This window comes from Podarcis tiliguerta (genome assembly GCF_965153285.1).
Source record: "Podarcis tiliguerta genome assembly, chromosome: 3".
Classification (NCBI taxonomy): domain Eukaryota; kingdom Metazoa; phylum Chordata; class Lepidosauria; order Squamata; family Lacertidae; genus Podarcis; species Podarcis tiliguerta.
In genome coordinates, this window is record NC_139536.1 from 1,272,513 (window position 1) to 1,298,574 (window position 26,062).

The window sequence follows — 26,062 nt, forward strand, 5'->3', positions numbered from 1 at the left end:
CGTCAGGCGGAGCGAGGGCAGCCCCAGAGGCGCCGGCGGAGGCCGGAGGGGGCTTTCCTGGCCGAGGCGCGCTCGGAGGGGGAGTGGCGACGCCTGAGGGAGAGAGTCGGAGGGGCGAAGGAGGCTGCCGGGCGCGTCAGGTGAGGAGGAGAAGGGCCGCCGGTTGTCCCCCTCGCGCTCCGGGCTCCGTGGGGCGCTGGGTTCGGGTCCTGACTGGGGGGCGGGGCGGCTGTGTGACCCACTGGTTAGAGCCATGGATTGAGGGCCTTGGTGGGATGGAGGGGGGGTGAGGGGGACCAGGCGTCGCGGCCGCTCGCTGGGGGGTGACATTGACCCGCCCTCTGCTTCTCTTAGTTTAAGCCCCATGTATTGCACCGAAGAGGGTTGGACTAGATGAGCCCTGGGTGCCCCTTGCGACTCTACAGCTCCAGGACACCTCACAGGGCTGTTGGGGGGGGGGAAGAGAGCCATGTTCGGAGCTGGAGCTCCTTGGGAGTGGAGCCCGGTCTTGGCTGGGGAGGGCGGGGTATAAATAATAAACATATTATTATTATTAACATTATTATTATTATTATTTATTATTAATGAAAGGCGGGATGAGATCAAGGGGATCGGGGAGGATTTATGGCTCCCGAGGGATTACCAGGGGCGACAGTCACATGACTGACGCAACCACACACACACACACCCTGTGTTGTTGGGCTGAAGAAAGTAGCATGGAGGATTTTGTATGGAAGGGAAGTGAGCTCAGTCAGAGCAGTATGAAAACTCCTGGCGTCAGAATTGAGGCCCTAAGAAGAGACCCTGCAGCTGGATCAGGCCAAACTGGGGGGGCCCATCCAGGCCAGCCTCTTGTTCTTGCAGTGGCCGGCCAGGTTCCCTCATGGCAAACCCACAAGCAGGGCCTGGGGGCAGTAGCCCTCTGCTGACTGGGGATACTAGAGGCATGCCTTGATAGCCTTTAACTTCCATTTTTTTTAGTACAGTGGTACCTCGGGTTACATACGCTTCGGGTTACATACGCTTCAGGTTACAGAGTCCGCTAACCTAGAAATAGTACCTCGGGTTAAGAACTTTGCTTCAGGGTGAGAACAGAAATCGCGTGGTGGCGGCAGCGGGAGGCCCCATTAGCTAAAGTGGTCTTCAGGTTAAGAACAGTTTCAGGTTAAGAACAGACCTCTGGAACGAATTATGTGCGTAACTAGAGGTACCACTGTATTTATATTCTGGTTGACCAAACCCTCCCCTGGTTCCTTAAAAGCTTCCACTACACCAGTCCTGAAAGACCTGCATTGGCTCCCAGTACGTTTCCGAGCACAATTCAAAGTGTTGGTGCTGACCTTTAAAGCCCTAAATGGTCTTGGCCCAGTATACCTGAAGGAGCGTCTCCACCCCCATCGTTCTGCCCGGACGCTGAGGTCCAGCTCCGAGGGCCTTCTGGCGGTTCCCTCCCTGCGAGAAGCCAAGTTACAGGGAACCAGGCAGAGGGCCTTCTCGGTGGTGGCACCCGCCCTGTGGAACGCCCTCCCACCAGATGTCAAGGAGGTACACAACTTTCCAAAGGCTTCTGAAGGCAGCCTTGTATCAGGAATTTTTTAATGTATGATTCTTTATTATGTTTTTTTATGTGCTGGAAGCCACTCAGAGTGGCTGAGGAAAGTGGAACCCCCGCCAGATGGGCGGGGTATAAATAATAAAAATTATTATTATTACAAACTATGACAACAAGGAAAGGACAGAGATTGTCCCATTATTTCTACAGTGCAGAATACTTCATAGCCTCTTTAGAACATTCAAAGTGCTTAATGTACACAGTCCTATTGTCATACTTACAACAGCCCCGTGAGGTAGCAATTGTTGTTTTCTCCATGTTACACTCTTGGGAGAGGAAGTGGCTGACTTAACTACGGCCTCATGGCGGGCATGAAATTCAGACCAGGGATTTTGTAATTTGTAGTCCAGTCTCTACACTGCTCCAGCCTCACATGTTATGAAACTACCTGGGCTTGTGGTGTGCTGTGTGGTTGCATATTTTCTTTACAGGTAGTATATTTGCCACTTTTGGAACTTGATGGATACTGTAGCTCTTATGGAGAGCAAGGGAGGGCTTTGTGCTGATGGCAGATGCTGGAGGCATAGCTGTCAAATTAGAATCATAGAATCATAGAATCCTAGAGTTGGAAGAGACCACAAGGGCCATCGAGTCCAACCCCCTGCCAAGCAGGAAACACCATCAGAGCACTCCTGACATATGGTTGTCAAGCCTCTGCTTAAAGACCTCCAAAGAAGGAGACTCCCTTTTCTTGCGAGGAATCCTAATCGGAATAAGGGAATTTCCCTTTAAAAAAGGGAAACGTTGACAGCTATGGCTGGAGGCCAAGAAGAAGCTGTTCATTTTGTTAATATTATGCTGCCACACAGGAAGCTGCCTTATGCTGAGGAAGATAGCTGGATCATCTAGTTCTCTGTTCACTGACAGTGTCTCTCAATTCTTCCCCAGTTCTCAATTCTTTCCCAGTTCTACCTATAAATGTTGCGGATTCAGCCATGCAAAGAATATGCTCTACCGCTAAGCTATAGCCCCTTCCCAAAGACCTTAATGGGGGTGGACTAGGTTTAGGTATTACCTAGTGTGGGGTGGGATTTGGTTCGGAGGGATGGTGTGGCCCCAGAAACATTTTAGGGTTTGGACCCACCTGCAAGGAGGGAGCTTGGTGCAGCATTGAGAGGAATTTGTTCCATTATAAAACTTTTAATATCGGATGTATTGTGGACCAATATTAGCCTTAGTGAAAACAGGCCCCTAAATGCTTCAGTGCAGCATATGCTTCCTAAACAGGAGCCATGCTGGTCTCCAAAAAACCCAGACTTGCCCCCCCCCCTCCGCCTCTGAAGGCTTACTTGTTTGTAACACGGAGCTGGGGAGGTTGGTTCCTGGAATGAAAGATTAGGAAAATGAATGGTTATGGGCTGAACACTTGTAAGAATTCTTTGTTGAAGTATTTGACTTTTAATAAAGCTGAATTTCTTGTCTTGGAATGGAGAGAGAATGCTTTGAGCACAGTGTTAAACAACATAGGCTCTTTACAGTCTTAACCTGATGCGTAAAGCTATCCTTTGTCATTTCTTAAACATGCTAAGTGCCTCTTCAGGCAGGGATTTAAAACAAATAAAGACAAAGACACAACTGTAGCAAACTCTTTGGTTTTACCAAAGACATGGGCTACTTTGCCCCTTGGGCAACATTGCTGCAAAAAGTTTCCATAAAATGCTGGGGGAATCTGCAGTCATTTAATCTGTGCTGCATCTTTGCACTGTAGAGAAAGAACCACAGCATTGTGTCTCAGGTTGTGGTTTCTGCTTGCCCAGTGATCTGTCCGAAGACTTGGCAGTGGCTTTGGAAAGCAAGTGGGGTGGGGGGAGTGATGACCTTGACTTTCCTGGACCGGGCATGTGAGCTGAATTGGCTGACCAAAAATGAATGTTGCTAACAAGCCAAGCAAGATAAATCACTGGCTGTCTAATCCTCCCCCCCCCCCCCATTTCAGATTCCAAAATGACATCCATGCTGACCTGCTCTGCCAGAACGCTTCCTGCTATCTCACCATGGGCTGCTCGATTAGGTAAGTTCAGCTGCTTCTGGATAGGCACCAAATTTGTACAAATATTAGAAGATTAGTCATAGTGGGTTGTATCTAGCTGTAACATTGACAGCATGAATCATTTATCTTATTTGAAGCTTTTGCAGCATCTTGTAATTGTGTCTAAATATGTCGCTCTGTTTTTATACTTCATGTTTATTTCAAGCTGCTTTGGGCACAATCTGCCATAGAAAACTTGCACTATAACTAAACTAGGATGCCAGTGGCCCTGCCTAAATGATTCCTTTTGTTTTAATGCCTCATCATCTGAACATCTGTGCCAGATTGCTTTGTCTGTAAACCAGGACAATCAATTGCACAATAGGCCAGTTGCACATTTGGAAGTGATCTGAACTTGAAAGCACTGTCATCCAAACAGAGTCCAAAGAAAAGCTGCAGCGTAATATTCCTGCCGCTGTTCATCCTAAACATTAGAGTCTCTTTGAGCTTTGGTAATTGAGATAATCTCTGGTGCTGTTGCTTTGTTCCTAACTTGGATTTTGTTCTCCTTTTCTTCCAGCTGTAAGATCCCTCAGCTGTTCGCCCCAGTTACAGACAGCAGGTAAACCAATAACCTCACCAGCAGAGCAATCCTAAGGTGGAGGTGGGGTGGAGAAGATGCTCTGTTGGAGAAATAGTTCTTCGTAAGCCCTGCCAGCTCATGCTGGCCAGAGCAGAAGGTGGGGAGAAGGGACATTTTCTTCTTTTCCTGCTGTGGTCTGGGGTTTGTGGTTTAATTCCCACCCACGGACGGCAGGCAGTGGCTGGGGAATAAACTACATCACCTCCAGGGCTGGTGTAATAATAATAATAATAATTTATTTATACCCCGCCCATCTGGGCAGCTTCCAACAAAACACTAAAATACAATAACCTATTAAACATTAAAAGCTTCCCTAAACAGGGCTGCCTTCAGATGTCTTCTAAAAGTCTGGTAGTTGTTGTTCTCTTTGACATCTGGTGGGAGGGCGTTCCACAGCGTGGGTGCCACCACCGAGAAGGCCCTCTGCCTGGTTCCCTGTAACTTGGCTTCTCGCAGCGAGGGAACCGCCAGAAGGCCCTCAGTGCTGGACCTCAGTGTAGTCTTGCAGCTAGCTTGGGAGTGTGTTGGAGGCTTAGGATCATACAGATCCCCTGTCAAACTTGGAAATAAATCCCACTGGTTGATTTCACGTAAGTGCATTGCAGCTCTTAGTTGATTCTGATTTGTCTTCTTAAAACAACAGCAACAAACAGAGAAATCCTTTCTAGCTCCAGCAATAGTTTCTTGTTTTGCCTTTTACATTTACAAAATTGTTAGGGATCTAGTTGCAGCTTTCTGTAATCTCAGGCTGGCACTCCCAGTGATATACAGGAATCTTGTAAGGGAGTGGTCAAACTGGAATAACAGTTTAATGAGACTGATTGCAGGTGCTTGGGAAGCAAGTCTCAAGGCTCTCAATAAGATAACCTTGGGTCCTCTTTACAACCAGGTCTCCAAGTCTCTTTACTTAGTGTCTTCTTCCACTCAATTGGGTTAGGCATGCACTACCTACACCCGAGATGCACTTTAGACTTTGATTTTTGTCTTGTTTCTGCAAACATTTTGTGCTCACTGCAAATCATACCTGTGTGGAATTCACAAAAGCTGGTGTTCTGGTATGGAACGTCACCTTGTGAAGTGAGACCCTCTTTACGCAATGGAAACTGGGTGTCCCTGTTTGTCTGGCTTTAAATTGCATTTGGTGTTTGGGGATCCAAGCGCTGTGCTATTTGTCATTAATGATGAGTTTCTAGACAAATTTCAAGATTGCCCTAATATCTAATAGGCCATTTATTGTTAAGTTAGCAAACTGGTCCATAAAAGTTATTTCATAATAATAATAATAGTAATAATAATAATAATAATAATAATAATAATAATAATAATTTATTATTTATACCCCACCCATCAGGCTGGGCCTCCCCAGCCACTCCGGGCGGCTTCCAACCAAATATTAAAATACAGTAATACATCAAACATTGAAAGCTTCCCTAAACAGGGCTGCCTTCAGATGTCTTCTAAAAGTCTAGTACTTGTTGTTCTCTTTGACATCTGGTGGGAGGGCATTCCATAGAGCGGGTGCCACTACCGAGAAGGCCCTCTGCCTGGTTCCCTGTAACTTGGCTTCTCGCAGTTTATACCATTTATACTCAGTTCCTTCAACTTTTCAACATTTGGGAGTAGGATATAAGGATTAGCACTTTTCAGTGTTCATGAAACTTTGTGTATGTTGTTTCAGGAGTATGTTTTGCCAATAGATTGGGCATAGCTGAACACACACTCTTGAATGCTTCTCAGACTGAATGGTGACTGTGATGGGGAATTAAACTCAGGTTTTGACTTAAACCAGGGATGGAGAACTAATGACCCTCCAGGTCGTGTTGGATTGGGCTTCCATCAGTCCCAGCAGGCACAGCCCAATGCTCAGGGATGAGGGAACTAGAAGCCGGCAGTCTCTGAAGTGCCCACAGTTCCCCCTTCCTCACTTAAACTCAAAAAGGACTCTCGTTCATAAACCCACACATTCTTCCTTGCCTTTTAAGAACAGAAATGTTGCTCTTGATCTGCGTTGTCTCGATCAGTAGTCATTTATCACTCTCTTTCCACAGCTCAGCCCAAGACTAAAAAAACCTTGGCTAAGAATGGGGTGAAGAATATTGTGGTGGTAGACGGGGTTCGCATTCCATTTCTGCAGTCAGGAACCTCGTAAGTATTAAATCCTTCCTTGTAAAGTCTGGGGACTTGTAAAGGACTTATAAAGTCTCAGGGGAAACCTGGTGTTGACAGAGAAAATGCCTGTGCAGCTTAATAAAATTGATTTAAAGTTAACTGCAGATGATGCGCTTACTATCCTGGCATATAAATAAGAGACTCGAGGAGACAGCTACCATTGTCCTGTGCCCTTCCGTAGAGCAGTGAGTGGCTGAAAAGTTATGAGGCATTGCCAAGATTTACCAGGCAATGTCCACTTTTGCAGTGGACATTTCTTCCATTAAGTAATTCAGTATATTGTCATGGACCAGCCTTATGATCCAAAACAGCACTCGAAGCAATGTAGAATTGCTTATTATTAGTTATTGTTTGGTTATATTATTTTGTCGATTAAAAGTTGACGTTAAAAAGTTGCTGGTCACCTCTTTTTTCTCTGTCCATGACCTGTGCCACAAACTAGATTTAATAAACACCCATATTAGAGTGCTTTGTAAATTGATAGTCATAGCCTTTTATATACTAACCTTTTATGCTCTTCCACATCGGTTTAATGTTCCTAACCCTTCTTTTAGAATCTTTTAGCTTCTTTTAGATTCTTATAGTCTTGTATATATATCTTCTGTTTTAATAATTTTAGCTTTCCAGAACGTTTTGCAGATTTTAAATGATTGTACCCCACCCTACTTATGCTGGTCTGTGACTGTAATAAAGATTTGATTGATCTGTTCATCCTGCGCTGAGCAAAAAACAAAATCCTTGCATCGATGAGGCCTTAATGTTTTCCTTTTCTCTCTAATCGTCAGGTATGCAGACTTGATGCCACATGACTTGGCCAGAGCGGCACTGAAGTAAGTAGTGAGTTAATGGGTAAAACAACAACAACTGGATAGTTTTTTCCCCTGAATGGCAGGAGTTACACTCTAGATTTACTTGGAGTGACAAAACAAATATGTTAGTGGGGTAACATTGCTGCTATGAAAGCTGTCGATCTGGGTGTACACAGCAGATCTCTGCTGCTCTGTGTTGTTGCTGAGCAAACAGGTTGTTGTTGTTTAGTTGTTTAGTAGTGTCCACCTCTTCATGACCCATGGACCAGAGCACGCCAGACCCTCCTGTCTTCCACTGCCTCCCGCAGTTTGGTCAGACTCATGTTTGTAGCTTTGAGAACACTGTCCAACCATCTCGTCCTCCGTCGTCCCCTTCTCCTTGTGCCCTCCATCTTTCCCAACATCAGGGTCTTTTCCAGGGAGTCTTCTCTTCTCTTTTTTTTTTTTATATAATATTTTATTTTCCGCATTCAATAAACAAAAAAAAGAACAAATCGACAAACACATCAAAAGGAAAAAAGCAAAAGAAAAACAATACATACATTATACAAAAACATAAAGAAAAATAAAAACGGTAAGAATAAAAGAGTTAAAAACAAATATTGTATCATTATATTCTTCAGCATTAACTTAGGTCTGCGACTTCCCCATGCCTTCCCACTCTGTATTCTAGGTCTTATATTCTGGTAGTAAACTCTTTCCCTCTGGCGTATCTTTGGTTCAGATTAATATTATTGTCTTATTTATCCTTACATTTCCCTATGTCTTATTAAATATACTTTCTTTAACATTGTCATTTTTATAATAACATTCTTTTACATTCAATCTGATAACCTCAAACGTTCATAATTTTATAATGCTTCTGTAAATAGTCTTTAAATTTCCTCCAGTCTTCCTTCACCATCTCTTCTCCCTGGTCTCTGATTCTGCCGGTCATTTCTGCAAGTTCCATATAGTCAATGAGCTTCATTTGCCATTCTTCCAGCGTGGGTAGATCTTGCGTCTTCCAATATTGCGCGATGAGTATTCTTGCTGCTGTTGTAGCGTACATAAAAAAAGTTCTATCCTTCACTTGAACCTGTTGGTTTACCATACCCAGGAGAAAGGCTTCTGGGGTCTTTCTAAATGTGTATTTAAATATTTTTTTCAATTCATTATAAATCATTTCCCAGAAAACCTTAATCCTTGGGCACGTCCACCAAAGGTGAAAAAAGGTACCTTCTGCTTCTTTACATTTCCAGCATTTGTTATCAGGCATATGATACATTTTTGCAAGCTTGATTGGTGTCATGTACCACCTATATATCATTTTCATTATGTTCTCTCTTAAGGCATTACATGCCGTAAACTTTATTCCAGTGGTCCACAACCTTTCCCAGTCAGCAAACATTATGTTATGGCCAACGTCTTGAGCCCATTTAATCATAGCCGATTTCACTTCCTCATCCTGTGTGTTCCATTTCAGCAGCAAATTATACATTCTAGACAATATTTTTGTTTTAGGGGAGTCTTCTCTTCTCATGAGGTGGCCAAAGTACTGGAGCCTCAGCTTCAGGATCTGTCCTTTCAGTGAGCACTCAGGGCTGTTTTCCTTAAAAATGGATAGGTTTGATCTTCGTGCAGTCCATATTTCAACAGTACAAAGCTGTTGAGCTTTTTCGGCAAAATCACAAAATAAAATTGCTGTTCTTGAGATATTTTTATGGAAAATGGCACTGCCAACATGGGCAGCCATACGTCTAGATTTCCCCATACATTTTACTGATTTCTGCCCAAATGCTGGATATGTCCAGAAAATTTGAATGTATGGCAACCCTCAAACATCTTCTAAACCCAGCTGCTTCCCAGCTAATGTGAAATAACCACCAAGAGGGTAATGCTCTTGGTTTGGCCTGCCTACCACTGATCTTTTCCTCTCTGACTTCTTCCCTCAGAGGCTTACTGAACCGGACTGATGTGCCCAAGGATGTTGTGGACTACATTGTGTTTGGCACCGTTATCCAGGAGGTGAAAACCAGCAACGTGGCTAGAGAGGTATGTTCAATTATTGAAAGAAGCGCTAGGCAGCTACACAGCAGAACATCTCTGTCGCTTGAATACCAGTTGTGTGTTTTATGAATGGGCAAATCATGGTGGGTGTCAACCTGTTCATTCCCTGGAAGCTGCCTAATAACAAGTCCTTGGTCCATCTGCCTCAGTATTGTCTACACGGACAGGCAGCAGTGGCTCTCCAGGGTTTCAGGCTAGAGTCTCTCCGCACCTTACCTGGAGAGGCTGGGACCTTTTGCTTGCAAGGCAGACTCTCTGCCACTGAGCCATGACCCCTCCCCTAAAAGAGAGCCCGTATCAGCAGACTTTGAACTTGCCAGCTGGGATCCCCTTTCTTTTACAAAATATTTGATGTTGCCAGTGCCCCTGTCTGCGTACGTGTAGATTGCAAACATTGGAAATCGTCAGTATTTATCAGCAACCCTTGGCAATCCTCCACCAGTGACTTTTTGTTTTGCGTGCAAATGATCCCTGGTTTCTGACCGTGGCCAGAACGTCTTGCAGTACCTGCACCTGCTCTCTTAAGGCCAAGCAACCGTTTGTGCGGCTGTCTGGCAGGGAAAGTCCAGTGCCATCGGACGCTGTGTAGAGCTGCCTGCTCCAGCCTGGCAGTGCTTCTCCAGGATCCTGCTTCGTTTGCCGCAGTCTGCTGGCTCCAATCTCACAGGCTGCTCAGTCCAGCCCTTGTTTTTAATTTTAACTTCCAGCTCTGTCCTGAACTTTCACCCACTTGGCTGTGTCTCAGGAGCAGCATTCTGTGGCAATGTGTATCCAAGCCTCCATGACTCAGGTGTTTTCCTCCTGTGTCATGGACACGTGGCGGGGGCTGTCTTATCCTGTAGCATCACAGAATTTGTAGTGTTGGAAGAGAGCCAAAGGGTCATCGGGTCCAGTCCCGTGGAAATCCTCAGCCAGGCCATTGGCTCACCTAGCCAAGGGCTCTGCGGACTCTGGCTAGCAACAGTTTCCCACTAGACCAGCCAGCATGGTGTAGTGGTTAAGAGTGGTGGACTCGTAATCTGGTGAACAGGGTTCGCGTCTCCGCTCCTCCACATGCAGCTGCTGGGTGACCTTGGGCTAGTCACACTTTTCTGAAGTCTCTCAGCCTTACTCACCTCACAGAGTGTTTGTTGTGGGGCAAGAAGGAAAAGGAGATTCTTATCTGCTTTGAGACTCCTTAAGGGGAGTGAAAGGCGGGATATCAAATCCAAACTCCTCCTTCTCCTCCTCCTCCTCTTCTTCTTCCTCTCTCTGGTAGAGATGGGCCTTTCCCAGCCCTCGTCCCCAAGTTATCCTTTATCCAGAGATTATGAAGCCTGGTCATAATTGTCATTAGGCTGAGCGCCATGACGTATTAACCATTTATGCAACTTGTATTTCAAGAGTAATGCAAGCATTGGTGATGCAGTCAATTTATTTTATTTTATTTTATTGTAAATTTGTTTATTTGTTTTTCAAATCAGAGTTTTACACCAGCATGGTGTAGTGGTTAAGAGCAGTGGACTCATGATCTGGTGAACGGGGTTCTCGTCTCCGCTCCTCCACATGCAGCTGCTGGGTGACCTTGGGCCAGTCACACTTCTCTGAAGTCTCTCAGCCCCACTCACCTCACAGAGTGTTTGTTGTGGGGGAGGAAGGGAAAGGAGAATGTTAGCTGCTTTGAGACTCCTTAAGGGGAGTGAAAGGGAGGGTATCAAGTCCAAACTCCTCCTCCTCTTCTTCTTCTTCTCCTCTCTGGTAGATGATAATAATAATAATTTATTATTTATACCACGCCCATCTGGCTGGGCTTCCCCAGCCACTCTGGGCGGCTTCCCAAAAAATATTAAAATACTGTAATACATCAAACATAAGAGATGGGCTTTTCCCAGCCCTCGTCCCCAAGTTATCCTTTATCCAGAGATTATGAAGCCTGGTCATAATTGTCATTAGGCTGAGCGCCATGACGTATTAACCATTTATGCAACTTGTTTTTCAAGAGTAATGCAAGCATTGGTGATGCAGTCAATCTTTTTTGTTTTTGTTTTTTGTAAATTTGTTTATGTGGTTTTCAAATCATACAGTCACATATCCCACATGCAACATAAAAACAAGATTCCAAGCAATCTCTTGGACTTCCCCTTTGTGGGTCCTATTATTAATTATTTCCTCCTGCATCTTTTATAATAATTCAAATCTTTTACCTCTCTGTTATGTCCAAAATTCACCATTAAACTACAAGTGTTATTCCAGTCCTAACGGCTTTAACTGTTTACAATTGTTTTTAAGACAAATTATAAATGTCCCCCATTCCTTATTAAAGTTTTGGTCTTCCTGATTTCTGATTCTTCCGGTCATTTTTGCCATTTTGGCATTGTCCATCAACTTGATACAGTCAATCTTAATATTTTCCTCCTGACAAATGTTGAGTTTCCCCTTCTGTCAGCTTGATTTAAATGTATGGAGTAAAAATAGGATTTATTTATTCACTTTATACCCTGCCCTTCCTCTCGAAGGAGCGCAGGGTGGCAATTACATGTTATCTTATTCATTTTACTGCGTTTGTACCCTGCCTTTTATTCCCAGGAGCTCAGAGTGACATGCATGGTTCTCCCCCTCTTCATTCAATCCCCACAGCAGGTCTGAGAGGTTGGTTAGGCTGGGAGGCAGTGTCTGGCTCCAAAGGGTCACCCAGTGAGCTTGATGGCCAAGCAAGGACTTGAACCCTGGTCTCCCAGGTCCTAGTCCTGCACCACTGGCTCACAGTGTACATAACTTGTCACATTTTGCGGATATTTTGTCTTCACCCTCAGACCAGTCTCTTCTGAAATGCTTAAATCTTAAAGCGCAATTAGGTGAGTGCTCTCAGTGAACAAGCAGAGACTCCAGAATGTGTTCTAAGGGGACAAATGGTTTCATTGGCCACTACCCTGCTTTTGAATAGCAACAGAATCATAGTTTCTGCAGGCTTCTTGTGCTAGCAGGTGGTTGTCTGTACGGACCCAAAGAGCAGATTCGCCTCCCTGCTCAGCCACATACTATGTCAAGTGGCCTTGGGCAAGACCCAGCTGCCCCTCACGAGATTTCTGCAAAGTCATAGAATCATAGAATCATAGAGTTGGAAGAGACCACAAGGGTCATCGAGTCCAACCCCCTGCCAAGCAGGAAACACCATCAGAGCACTCCTGACATATGGTTGTCAAGCCTCTGCTTAAAGACCTCCAAAGAAGGAGACTCCACCACACTCCTTGGCAGCAAAGTCCACTGTCGAACAGCTCTTACTGTCAGGAAGTTCTTCCTAATGTTAAGTCATCCGATACACAAGTCATAGCCCGCTTCCCACCGCAGGAAGTGTTGTAAAGATAAAGCTCTTTCTCAGCACTCTGTGTGCTAAGCTTTCTGCATTGTGTTCCTCTCTGTAGGCTGCCCTGGGAGCTGGCTTCTCTGACAAGACACCTGCCCACACGGTCACCATGGCATGCATCTCTTCAAACCAGGCGATGACAACAGGTACCAACATAGCCGGGGGGGGGGGCATGGTTGAAGAACAAGGGGAAATGCAGCAATTGGCTGTAGAGTTGCAAAGAACCTGTAGCATGCTTCTCCAGCAGGAAGCAAGGCATTGCCCTGGCTCTCCTAAGTGGGAGTTCATTACTCTCCGCTCTGTCCAGAAACAGCAGCCTCCTCTTTCAAAAAGACCTGTTTTTTATTTTAACAAAACTGTTAAATGTTTGAACACATGTTGGCAAAAGCCAAAAATGCAACTCTCTCTGGTAAGCAGCACTGTTCCTTCTTGTGGATTGATGACTGGACACGTACCTGGTCAGTGGTTCCCAGGTGGGTGGTACCACTCCCTGGGGCCGGTGGGATTACCTGTTGTTGTTGTTTAGTCATTTAGTGGTGTCCGCCTCTTCGTGACCCCCTGGACGAGAGCAGGCCAGGCCCTCCTGTCTTCCACTGCCTCCCGCAGTTTGGTCAGACTCATGCTGGTAGCTTTGAGAACACTGTCCCACCATCTCGTCCTCTGTTGTCCCCTTCTCCTTGCGCCCTCCATCTTTCCCAACATCAGGGTCTTTTCCAGGAAGCCTTCTCTTCTCATGAGGTGGCCAAAGTATTGGAGCCTCAGCTTCAGGATCTGTCCTTCCAGTGAGCACTCAGGGCTGATTTCCTTCAGAATGGATAGGTTTGATCTTCTTGCAGTCCATGGGACTCTCCAGAGTCTCCTCCAGCACCAGAATTCAAAAGCATCCATTCTTCAGCGATCAGCCTTCTTTTTGGTCCAGCTCTCACTTCCATACATCACTACTGGGAAAACCGGAGCTTTAGCTATACGGACCTTGGGATTACCTATGGGATTACCTAGGCTAAGAGGCAAGCGGGGGGCAGGGGGGCACTGGATTGGGCCCCTCTTAGCCCCTTGATCTCTTATTTACAACTGACCAGGCTGGAGCCCAGAGCGGAGCAGCTTCCTTGCTTCGCAGTTTAAGTTTTACTGTTCTTATCGCTTTCAATTTTATTTCCTTTAGTCACGTTTGCTTGTATTTATTACTCTGAGTCATTACAAGATGGCCAGCTGTTGGTAATGGCGGGTTTCACTGGATCAAGGTCTTCCATTTTGTTGAATCAATTAAACTAAATAGTTTTCATTGGATTTTGAGTAATTGTGCAATGGATTGTTAATGTTATGGATTTTATTGTGTTATCGTCTTCATCAGCGGGTTGCGCAGAGCAGAGTTCTGAATTATGCTTTTCGTAGGGTAGGGTAGGGTGCACTGGAGTGAGTTTATGGAACCAAGGGGGCAGCGGTCTGAAAATGTTTGGGGACCACTGTGCCTGGTCCTATGCAGAAGGGGTGTCTGGCAGGTTCTTGCTGCCGTCCCACTTAAGACAGAAAATGGGTGAGATCTAACCAAGACAAAGGAGCAGGTTGAGCAAGGAGGGTGAGCATGGAAGGAAGAAGGTTCGAAACAGCCCATAGAAACAACCCCCCTCCACTTACAATGGGAGCAGCTAGAGGGCAAGACATTTTCGCAGTTGCAGTAGACACTGCGCTCGGTAAAAATGGATGGATATGGTGGGCGTTGAGCAAAGATTTCAAGTGAGAATTGGCGAATGCGTTGTTTGGGTGTTCTGAATCTAATGACCTTTCTGTAAATAAATGCTCTAGACCAGTGGTTCTCAACCTGTGGGTCCCCAGATGTTGTTGGACTACAACTCCCATCATCCCTGAGCTCTGGCCTTGCTAGCTAGGGGTGATGGGAGTTGTAGTTCAACAACATCTGGGGACCCACAGGTTGAGAAAGGCTACTCTAGACAGATTGGGCTGGAGTCTGCTTAAAGAGGCCACGAGGCCATTTCTCCCAGACCACGGCCACCTGCTGCCCTGTTGTGGTAACATAGGGGTGCAAAGGACACTCGGGAGCTTAAAGGGAGCGCCTGGCCGTTCCTTGGCGAGTGAGAGCTCCCCCTGAGCAGTGGCAGGGAGGGCATTTCTCACGCAGGAGGCGATGCTGCCTTTTCTCTCCTGGGAAGCGTAACTCCTCGGTTCCTCCTTCCTCCCAATCTCTGCAGGAGTCGGTCTCATTGCATCTGGCCAGATGGACGCGGTGGTGGCTGGTGGCGTTGAGCTGATGTCCGACGTCCCCATCAGACACAGCCGGAAAATGAGGAAGACAATGCTTGGACTCACGAGGGCAAAAAGCTTGGGCCAGAGGCTGTCCCTGATCTCCAGGATCCGTCCCGATTACTTTTCTCCAGAGGTAAAAACAGTGAACCAGGCTAACCCCACTTCTCTCTCCTCTTGCTTGTTCGGTGAGGACAAACCAAGTGACATCAGGCTGGCTGGTGGCTCATGGGCTGGGACAGCTGAGGTCTGGTGTTCCCAGCACTCAAGGAAACCAAGAAGCTGCGAAAGAAGCTGAATGCTGGAAAATTCAGGGCAGACCAAGTCCTTCTTCACATAGTGCATATAGTTAAACCATGGAACTACAGGGGGCCGCGATGGCCACCAACTTGCCTTTAAAAGAGGGTTATGCATTCATAGAGGAGAGGGCTTTTGACAGTGTCCACCGTCAGAGGCAGTGATGCTTCTGAATACCAGTTCCTGGAAGCCACAGGAGACGAGAGGAGTTCTTGGGCTCAGACCCTGCTTGCTGGTTTCTCACCATAATACTGCAATGATAATTTGTTAGTTCTACCCCAGCCATCTGGCTGGGTTTCCCCAGCCACTTTGGGTGGCTTTCAACAGAACATTAAAAACAGAATAAAACTTCAGACATTAAAAGCTTCCCTAAACAGGGCTGCCTTCAGATGTCTTCTAAATTTTGGTAGTTGTTCTTCTCTTTGACAACTGGTGGGAGGGCGTTCCACAAGGCAGGTGCCACTACCCAGAAGGCCCTCTGCCTGGTTCCCTGTAACCTCACTTCTCGCAATGAGGGAACCGCCAGAAGGCCCTCGGAGCTGGACCTCAGTGTCCTGGCTGAACGATGGGGGTGGAGACACTCCTTCAGGTATACAGGACCGAGGCCGTTTAGGGCAGGGGTCGGCAAAGTTTTTGTGGCTTGGGCCACTTCACGGTCCTGCAGATGCTGCGATGGGCACGTGCACGCATGCATCCGCAAACGCTATTTCCATTCCCATTGGCTTCAGGAGCTTCCTGCAGCCAATGGGGAGTCGGCCAGCATCACGGAAGGCAGTCCTCGCTCTGCTCTGCGTCGATTGAGCGTGGCACACAGGAGCAACCGAGCTGGTGGCGGGGGTCCATGGGCTGGTTAAATGGCCTTAGGTTGCCGACCTCTGGTGTAGGGCACCTAGTTGGCCACAGTGAGAACAGGATGCTAGACTAGATGGGCCATTGGTCTGATCCAGTGGGCTCTTCATAGGTTCTTGTGTTAGGAGTTGAAGAAGTTCCCCTTTCCTGTCCCCAAACACCATGAGAGCTGCTGTTGGGGAGGGCACAGAATCTTGGGCTGTGGAGAAAGAAGCAGCTGCCAGTGAGCAGAGAGCTGTGCTTGGGGAAAGGGGAGGAGGAGGAGAGACAAGACCAAGGCAGAACACACCACAGTGTGCATTGGTGAAGGAAGCAAAAGGATGAGCTGGTGTAGGGTCAAGAAGGAGAGATTGCCAGAGCTGGGGAGCCTGGCTGGAAGTGCTAGGAATGTTAAAACTGCAGGGTGTTTGTGGGGAAAGGAGACAGCGGGGCAGATAGATAGTCAAAGCTGGGGGGAAATACGGAAGAAACGTACATTGAAAATGTTGTCTATAAGAATAAAAGAGAATTATTATAAATTAGTTTGGAGGCGGTATTTAACACCAGTCAGATTAAATCAAATAAACAAGGAATATTTGGTGTTATGTTGGAGGGGATGCCAGGAAACAGGGAATTATGTTCACATGTGGTGGGGGTGTATATATGTTTTAAAAAATGACAAAGGGTGTTTAAAGCGATAACATAAATCACTGGGTTAAAGCTGACTGAAAGTCCAGAGGTAGCATTGTTATCAATTTACGATGGGGTGGAAGGTTCGCAGGCGGTGAAGTGCTTGCTCACAAATTTATTGACAGCTGCATGAATTATTATAGCTGGGAAGTGGAAGGGGCAAGGTGAATATAAAATGGAAGAATGGTATAAAGAGGTGTGGGATATAGCTATGAATAATAAATTAACATGTGCCGTTAAAGTAAGACGGGGAACATGCAGGAGAAATGATTTTGAGGAGATATGGAGGGTGTTTGTAGAATTTGCCCTGTTAGAACGGAAAGGGGTCAAACCATTGCAAGAGGTGTTGAAATTTTGGGATGTTGCATAGTTACTGTGGAATGGTCTCGGTGGTGGGGTGCACATTTTTATTCTTATTGATCTATGATTATTTGTGTTGGCGCTGTCTGCATGTAGATCAGGGGTAGAGCATCTGTTTGCAAGCAAAAGGTCCCGGGGTCAGTCCCTGCTGGCATCTCCAGGTGGGGTTGGGAGAGACCCCCGTCCAAAACCCTGGAGGGCCACTGCTGCCAGCCAGTGTGGACAGTATGGAGCAAGATGGACCAGTGGGTTTGATTCGGTGTCGGGCACCTTCCTATGACCGATTTTCTTTTTTCTTTTTAAAAAATAATTTTTATTAAGTTTTCCATTTTAACAATCCAATCAGATCACATTAAGTATTCCAAATTATACAAATACATATCATATAGTCCAAATATTCTGCCAAATTATTATTATTATTATTATTATTATTATTGGGGCTTCCCATGCTTTAAGTTCAGTGGGGCTCTAATCATCTTATGTCTCCACTACCTTGAGTTTCCAATGGTTCCTTCTTTAAATCTTCCTGTTGTTCTCCTTCCTTCTTTTATGGCCTCTGAGTTGTTTCCACAGGCAAGTTGAAATGAGCAATAATGTGCTTCTGTGTGAAATTTGTATGACTCCTTTTTTTTGCAGCTGGTAAGTCTGTTGTTTGCAGTATGTCCTCACACGCTGGTGTTTATGCCGAATCAATCCAAAAGTCCTTCTCGGGTGGCAGACACCATCTTCTCTCAGTTCCGATGAAATAAAATCTAGGCGGTTGCTCATTAATTTTCTCAGACAGGTTGCATCAAACATTAGTCTTTCCAGGGGAGATTTGCCAAATTGGACTTGAAGTACAGATATAATAACAAAATAAGAGCTCACCTCCCCCATGACTATTTATCTCTGCAACTCGGTCTTATCCCATAATGGCGGATCCCAATTAAAGAATGCGTCACATTACCCTTCTCAGAATCCGTCCAAAATTTTTGGGTGTCTTTCCAGCAGCTAAGGAGATCCTGCTTCTTTCTAATATCAATATTTGGAGAGTCTCTTATCTTCTTCCAAGCGTTTCAAAAAACAAAAGCTTCCACATAGTTTATATTTTCCACATAGTTTATTTCCACATAGTTTATATTTTCAAATCTCACTTGCTGTAGGTAATGTAAACGGTTCTTCGGGGGGGGGGGGGTTGTTAGGTATTATCGTAGTAGAAAAAGATTCCTATGACCGATTTTCACCAAGCCCTCTCTGTCTCCCACCAGCTCCCAGCCGTGGCCGAGTTCTCCACCAGCGAGACGATGGGCCACTCTGCAGACCGCCTGGCAGCCGCCTTTGCCATCTCGCGCTTGGAGCAGGACGAGTATGCCCTGCGCTCCCACAGCCTGGCCAAGAAGGCCCAGGATGAAGGGCTCCTCACTGACCTCGTGTCCTTCAAAGTGCCAGGTACCACGGTGGGGGTCCTGTTGGGAGGAACCCGTGGGCAGTTCATGGGGTGTCGCTTGGGAACTTGCGGACGGGGAGGGGAGAAGAATTATCTGCTGCAGGAGGGGAAGCTTGAAGCTTATATACTGGTTTGAAAATAGCTGGCCAAATCTTGGGACTCTGCAGGGCTCCAAATTCTCAGCTGCCAACTCCTTGGCTCCCCCTGGAGGCTGGAATGCTGCGGCGCAGCGGAAGCGTGCTGGGCCCATAACCTGTTGTTGGGATACTGCCAGGGAGACAGAGTCCATCTCGACTCCACGTCGTCTCCGGACGTCCATCGATCTCCCGTAGACACGCAGTATCAGCAATTAGCGACACGAGCTCCAGAAATAGCTTCCCACATTCCAGAGCCGATGCACGCTCTTATCAGCAGATAAGACACAGCAGAAGATGCACCCAGGAGAGCATGATTTACAAGTTTATTCAGCCTGGATCAGAACAAAGAAAAACATGACTGCCTGCTTGAGAGTTCCGGCAGAGAGAGAGAGAAACGAAAGCAAAGACACAACATAAACATCCTGTGAAACAGGAAATGCGCAGGCTGTGACACAAACATCCTGCTCCCTTTTAAGGTGGAACGGAAATATCCTAACATAAATAACCTTGGTTCTGCCAGGCAGGGACACGGTCGTGCGGGACAACGGAGTCCGCCCGTCATCGATGGAGCAGATGGGGAGGCTGAAAGCCGCGTTTGTCAAGCCCTACGGGACAGTCACAGCCGCCAACTCGTCTTTCCTGGTAAGGCACCACACACAGCATCATTTGAACAAAGGATTTTCACCTGTGCTAGAATCCCTGAAATCATTGACCAGAGTTGGAGGCAGCGATGCTTCTGAATACCCAGAAACCTCAGGAGGCAAGAGCGGTCTTGTGTTTGAATCCTGCCCACGGGTTTCCCGCAGGCATCTGGTCAGCTCTTCTGCGAGCAGGTTGCTGGGCAGGATGGGGCCCCCTGGGCCTGATCCAGCTAAAGGCTCTTCTTGCATCCTTAGAGTGCTCTGTGGCCCAAGATTTAGCTGGTATTTATTTATAAGATTTAAAATAGACGATAGATAGATAGATAGATTAGATTAGATAGATAAAGGTAAGGGTACCCCTGACCATTAGGTCCAGTCGCGGACAACTCTGGGGTTGCAGCGCTCATCTCACTCTATAGGCTGAGGGAGCCGGCGTTTGTCCACAGACAGCTTCCGGGTCATGTGGCCAGCATGACTAAGCTGCTTCTGGCAAACCAGAGCAGCACACGGAAACGCCGTTTACCTTCCCGCCGGAGTGGTACCTATTTATCTACTTGCACTTTGATGTGCTTTCGAACTGCTAGGTTGGCAGGAGCAGAGACCGAGCAACGGGAGCTCACCCAGTCACAGGAATTCGAACCGCCAACCTTCTGATCAGCAAGCCCTAGGCTCAGTGGGATAGACCACAGCGCCACCTGCGTCCCTTTTAGATAGATAGATAGGTAGATAGATAGATAGATAGATAGATAGGGCTAAAAGAGGTAAAGGAATTTGACTTTACAGAGAGAGAGAGAGGGAGAGGTCTTACTTCTGGTTTGCCAGCAAACTACAATTGGCTCTGTGCAGACATACAGCATCCCTCTTTTGGCCTGTCCCCAGGGGGCCAGTGGGATGGGAGGAGAGACTGCCAGTGCCTGGCGCTCACTTGCCTGCTGCCAGCCCCTTGTTTGGCATTGAACATGAATGGAGCGTAATCTCTCATCAGGACCGGCCGGGATGGTCAACGGTCAAGGGGGATGGGAGTTACGGCCCAACAACAGCAGGAAGACCACCTCGGCTTTCTCCTTCCCAACCCCTCCTGCATTAGGCCCTATGTATCAATGCCCCCCCCATAAACAGCTGTCTCTCCCCTTCCCTGGCACCACAAGCCAGAGGGCTACAGATGCAGGCTGGCTGCCTCTTTGAGAAGGAGGCTTTGATTTCAGCATGTCATAGAATGACAGTGAGTTTTAAGCCTTCCTTTTGAATTCCTGAGATTGAAACTTACTAAAATGCAACATCCTTTTCCCCATTGAGATTCCTGCATTGCAGGGGGTTGGGCTGGATGACCCTTAGGGGTCCCTTCCAACTCTACAATTCATTTGTAGTGCAGCTGAATACAGAGACAGGCAGATTCGGGGGGGGGGGGCGGTTCCTGCTCTCAGCTGACGTAATATTCTTGGCTCCTTCTCCCAGACCGACGGGGCCTCGGCGGTGCTCCTGATGTCCGAAGAGAAGGCTTTAGCAATGGGGTACAAACCAAAGGCCTACCTCAGGTACGTGGGCATCCATCTTCTGCTTTTCCACACCCTCCCTTTTGAAAGTGTGGCAGGCCTTTCCCTCCGCTGTCTCCTCCCTCCAAGAACACCCAACTTATTTGCTTTTCTCCCTCAGGGATTTTGTGTACGTCTCCCAGGACCCAAAGGACCAGCTCCTGCTTGGGTATGTTGCAAATGGTTACTCTTCTCCGTTGAAATACCTGAGGCTGCCTTTCCAGTCACACGCAGCCAGTTCTGCCCTCTCCCAAAGCTTCCTGTTTATTTGTTGTGTTTATGGGACGCAGGTGGCACTGTGGGTTAAACCACAGAGCCTAGGGCTTGCCACTCAGAAGGTTAGCGGTTCGAATCCCCGCAACGGGGTGAGCTCCTGTTGCTCGGTCCCAGCTCCTGCCAACCTAGCAGTTCGAAAGCACGTCAAAGTGCAAGTAGATCAATATGTACCGCTCCGGCGGGAAGGTAAAAGGTGTTTCCGTGCACTGCTCTGGTTTGCCAGAAGCGGCTTAGTCATGCTGGCCACATGACCCGGAAGCTGTACGCCGGCTCCCTCGGCCAGTAAAGCGAGATGAGCGCCGCAACCCCAGAGCTGGCCACGACTGGACCTAATGGTCAGGGGTCCCGTTACCTTTACCTATATTCCAACATTTTTCTCCAAGGAGCTAAAGGTGATGTGCATGGCTCTCCCCTTCCTCGTTTAATGCACCACTGAGAGGCAGGTTAGGCTGAGAGAAGGCAGAGACTGGACCCAGGTCACCCTGTGAGCTTCATGGCTGAGTGCGAATTTGAACCCCAGTCTCCCAGGTCCTAGTCCAACACTCTAACCGAGGCATCCCCAAACTCTGCCCTCCAGCTGTTTTGGGACTACAGGTGAAACTCGGAAAATTAGAATATTGTGGAAAAGTTCATTTATTTCAGTAATTCAACTTAAAAGGTGAAACTAATATATGAGATAGACTCATGACATGCAAAGCGAGATATGTCAAGCCTTTATTTGTTATAATTGTGATCTTATAGCGTACAGCTGATGAAAACCCCAAATTCACAGTCTCAGAAAATTAGAATATTAAATGAAATCAGCAAAACAAGGACTGCAAATAGAGCAATATTGGAGCTCTGAGAAGTAGAAGCATGCATATGTACTCAGTACTTGGTTTGGGCCCCTTTTGCATCAATTACTGCCTCAATGCGGCGTGGCATGGCTCCCCAAATCTCTTTTCTGATGAGGGCAGCTTTTGCATCTCATTTGGAAACCAAGGACTCAGAGTCTGGAGGAAGAATGGAGAGGCACACAATGCCAGGTGCTTGAAGTCCAGTGTGTAGTTTCTACAGTCTGTGTTGATTTGGGAGCCATGTCATCACAATATTCTAATTTTCCGAGTTTCACCTGTACAATTCCCATCATCCCTGACCACTAGTCCTGTCAGCTAGGAATGATGGGAGTTGTAGTCCTGAAACAGCTGGAGGGCCGAGTTTGGGGTGCCTCCTCTAACCATTAGGCCACGCTGGCTCTCAGTGGGCAGTTCCGATATTTCTGGGGCGATTGGGGTTGGGCAGTTTTCAGGTCCTGCAAGTAGCAGGGCCCTGAGGCAGGCAAGGCAGGGGACACCCATCTCTTTGACTCTTGGGCATGCATGCCAAGCCCCGTCTACTCTTTCCATGGGGTAGGAGTCGTGTGATTGACATCAGCCCCATCCCAGGGGAGGCATCTCAGGGGAGGCGGCCAAGTTGGAACAGGTGAATACTGATTAGTGGCAAGAAATACCAGTTTGCCAACAACGCCCGCGCCCCAGTTTGGGTGCCTGGATTTTGGAACCGAGGTCTTGAGAGAGGGGGCCAAGCCTGAGTCCTGGCAGCTCAGAGGAACTGCATAAAACCTTACTGCACTTTGGAGTGGTTCTGGCTGGGGTGTCACGATTCTTCCTGTCCCCATCTGATACCTCTGGATGCGAACGGGATCCATTCCGGAGCCCTGTTCACATCCTGAAACGAACGCAACCCGCGTCTGCGCATGCATGGGTTGCGATTCGCTGCTTCTGCGCATGCATGTGACGTCATTTTGAGCGCATGCGTGAGCAGCGAAACCCGGAAGTAACGCGCTCTGTTACTTCTGGGTCGCCGCAGAGCGCAACCCGAAAACGCTCAACCTGAAGCTACTTCAACCCGAGGTATGACTGTATTGCAAATGTAGTGTCTTGTAGGCCTTAAGCAACTAAAAATAGCCCTGAGCATCTTAGCAGAGGATGGGGTGCAAATTCAACCTTGAAGGGCTTTCTGGGTGCTGGCAAGACAGGCAGCGGCCCCCGGGGCCGGCCCCTGCAACCCTCCTCCCCAGGCAGGCAGCTCTTTCTGCATACTCAGCCACTCTGAACGCCGCTCTCCGTTCTGCTCCCCTCCTAGGCCAACCTACGCGACGCCCAAAGTCCTGGAAAGAGCCGGCTTAACAATGGCAGACATCGATGTCTTTGAATTCCACGAGGCCTTTGCAGTAAGTATTTCTGGAGAGGGGAGGCTGAGAGGCGATACGATAGCCATCTTCAAACATCTGAAGGGCTGCCGTGTACAAGACTGAAGAAGCTTGCTGTCTCCTGCTTCAGAGGGTGGGACCTGGACCAGGGGTCTCCAATGGTGGACCCTCCTTCCTTTGAGGCTTTTAAAGAGAGGTCGCACGACAGGGATTCCTGCCTTGCAGGGGGCTGGACTAGATGGCCCTTGGGGGTCCCTTCCGAGCCTACAGTTCTAGGACTCTATTTCCCCCCCAGTAAGAAACATCCAATTAATACGTCCAGTCATAATGCTCCAATTCAAATAAAAAACTAAAATAAAAAAGACCAAATTATAGTCCAAATTATAATTATTAATTTTTCTGAGCTCCCCACGGTCTGTATCTCTGAAGCATATCTCCATATCTTAGTCCTGCTTCTCCTTGTATCCATATTTTCCACATCTTGATTTTAACGCTTCTACAGTTCTAGGACTCTTATCTGCTTTTGCTGCCCCAGAGCATCATCCTTCCTCTCCCTTTTCCCTCCTAGGGGCAGATTCTAGCTAATATGAAAGCGATGGATTCGGATTGGTTTGCCCAGAACTACATGGGCAGGAAGTCTAAGGTAAGGGGCCGATGTTGGCACTTTTGCTGTGAATGTGCGTCCTCCTCCTTTATAGCCTCTGCTTTGCCTTGCCTGCAGGTGGCGCTGTGGGTTAAACCACAGAGCCTAGAGCTTGCCGATCAGAAGGTCGGTAGTTCGAATCCCCGCGACGGGGTGAGCTCCCATTGCTTGGTCCCTGCTCCTGCCAACCTAGCAGTTCGAAAGCACGTCAAAGTGCAAGTAGATAAATAGGTACCGCTCTGGCGGGAAGGTAAACGCCGTTTCTGTGCGCTGCTCTGGTTCACCAGAAGCGGCTTAGTCATGCTGGCCACATGACCCGGAAGCTGTACGCCGGCTCCCTCAGCCAGTAAAGCGAGATGAGCGCTGCAACCCCAGAGTCGGCCACGACTGGACTTAATGGTCAGGGGTCCCTTTATCTTTTACCTTTTTGCCTTGCCTGCAAAATGGAAAGGGCCTAGGGCCGAGGCAGCATCGTTGAAGAGTGGCTGGGGAAACTCAGCCAGATGGGTGGGGTATATATAATAAATTATTATTCTTAATATTATTGAGGAGATGGTGATTGGAGCTGAATCAGTGGCTCCCAAATCTTTCCCTAAGGACCACTTGAAAGTGCACTGTGCTCAAAGCTGTGTGATTTTTAATGTAGTTTTCTTGCTGCTTTTATTTATTTCATTGTATTACACAGTGAATTCTACGGAAATTCAAACTGAACATGTGCTTTACCTGTGCATCACCTGAATGAAACTGGCAGGCCACTGGTGGCCTGAGGACCACCGTTTGGGGAACCCCTGAACTCAGTACCCAGTTTTCAAGGCCAGGGCTTTCTCCCTTCTCACTGCCCCCACGGCTTTGCTCGTTTGGGGGTCTTGATGCGGCTGACCTGGAAGGCCCCCCATTGATCTTCCACCAGGAGCTGATCCTTCCCCACATTGGTGGCGAGTTTGGTAACTCGCACTCAGGGCCCTACTTTTCTCTTGCCTTCTGCTTGCAGGTCGGCGCTCCCCCTCTGGAGAAGTTCAACAACTGGGGCGGGTCCCTGTCCCTGGGACACCCCTTTGGGGCCACCGGCTGCCGCTTGGTCATGACCGCTGCCCACAGGCTGAAGAAGGAAGGAGGGCAGTATGGTCTAGTGGCCGCATGCGCCGCTGGAGGACAGGTAAGCCGAAGGAGCACCACCACGCCCTCCCAGTGGGACTGCCGCCTGCCTGCATTGCCGTTGGCATCTCAGCCCTTGCAGGGTCTTGCTAAATAGCAGCTTTTGCTGTCCTCCTTTCCCAGAAATCCGATCCCCTTCCTCCTTCCTGCCTCTCTGTGGGAGGGGAGAGGTTGTTTTCTGCTGCTCCAGATAAGCGGACACGGAGCAATGGATCCAAACTACAAGAAAGAAGATTCCACCTAAACATTAGGAAGAACTTCCTGACAGCAAGAGCTGTCCGACAGTGGAATTTGATGCCAAGGAGTGTGGTGGAGTCTCCTTCTTTGGAGGTCTTTAAGCAGAGGCTTGACAACCATATGTCAGGAGTGCTCTGATGGTGTTTCCTGCTTGGCAGGGGGTTGGACTCGATGGCCCTTGTGGTCTCTTCCAACTCTACGATTCTAGGTTTGTTCCTCCACCTGCGGGTCCCTTAATGAATAAACCCTTTCCTGTTCCTCCTGCAGGGCCACGCGATGATCGTGGAGCGTTACCCACAGTAACCCTTCCAGGATTGTCTTCCTCTCGCCCTTCGTGACACAGCCGTCCCGCTTCAGTGCGCTAATGCCAGAATCCCTCCCTGGTCCTTCCTCGAAAGGACACCCAATGGCCTTTGTACATATTTTCTAGTAGCAGCTGGACCCTTGGAAGTTCTGCCTAGTCCATAGAGGGGGCCTTCTGCACTTTATCTTCTGAAATGCAGGGCACCTCCCCCTTGCATTCTTGCATGAGAACACGTTAAACGATTTGGAGTGCTCTGACTTCCGAAAGCAGGAGTAAGTCCAGAAATGAATGGTTCGGTTTTTAAAGTTAAGCCTGTTGCCGTTTTTCAATAGGGTTTTTCGATCTGAACTGCAGTCGACTGGGATATTTAATTTTTCCCGAGGGGTGAGGGCTCAGCACGAAGGAAGTGGACTGTTAACAAAGGTGGAGCGTTTGTGTCTCCACACCTGTGCCTTAATAAATGAGAGATACAAGGTGGGGATGGCGAGTGTG

The 26,062-nt window shown here is 47.7% G+C and overlaps 2 protein-coding genes across 2 annotated transcripts in view; one reads left to right on the forward strand and one right to left on the reverse strand.

Moving 5' to 3' along the window:
• Positions 1-26,047, forward strand: HADHB (hydroxyacyl-CoA dehydrogenase trifunctional multienzyme complex subunit beta). The gene is made up of 16 exons (XM_083432705.1): positions 1-140; positions 3,549-3,623; positions 4,162-4,203; positions 6,273-6,369; positions 7,179-7,223; positions 9,137-9,236; positions 12,653-12,740; positions 14,802-14,989; positions 18,276-18,456; positions 19,112-19,233; positions 20,688-20,767; positions 20,886-20,933; positions 23,165-23,252; positions 23,800-23,874; positions 24,866-25,030; positions 25,534-26,047. Exons 2-16 carry the CDS (start codon positions 3,557-3,559, stop codon positions 25,567-25,569), a joined length of 1,422 nt encoding a protein of 473 aa, XP_083288831.1. The 5' UTR covers positions 1-140; positions 3,549-3,556; the 3' UTR covers positions 25,570-26,047.
• Positions 23,979-26,062, reverse strand: part of SELENOI (selenoprotein I) — a 97,257-nt gene continuing 95,173 nt past the window's right edge. Inside the window, exon 10 of the mRNA XM_083432694.1 lies at positions 23,979-24,290. Within this exon, the coding sequence (XP_083288820.1) occupies positions 23,994-24,290 (297 nt within the window). The 3' untranslated portion in view covers positions 23,979-23,993. The remainder of the gene's footprint in view (positions 24,291-26,062) is intronic.

Excerpts from the sequence above, each read along its gene's own strand:
- HADHB (XM_083432705.1), top strand. The coding sequence starts at position 3,557 with ATGACATCCATGCTGACCTGCTCTGCCAGAACGCTTCCTGCTATCTCA. Across the intron at positions 6,370-7,178 it reads TTTCTGCAGTCAGGAACCTC|GTATGCAGACTTGATGCCAC; the intron begins GTAAGTATTAAA and ends TCTAATCGTCAG. Across the intron at positions 9,237-12,652 it reads CCAGCAACGTGGCTAGAGAG|GCTGCCCTGGGAGCTGGCTT; the intron begins GTATGTTCAATT and ends TCCTCTCTGTAG.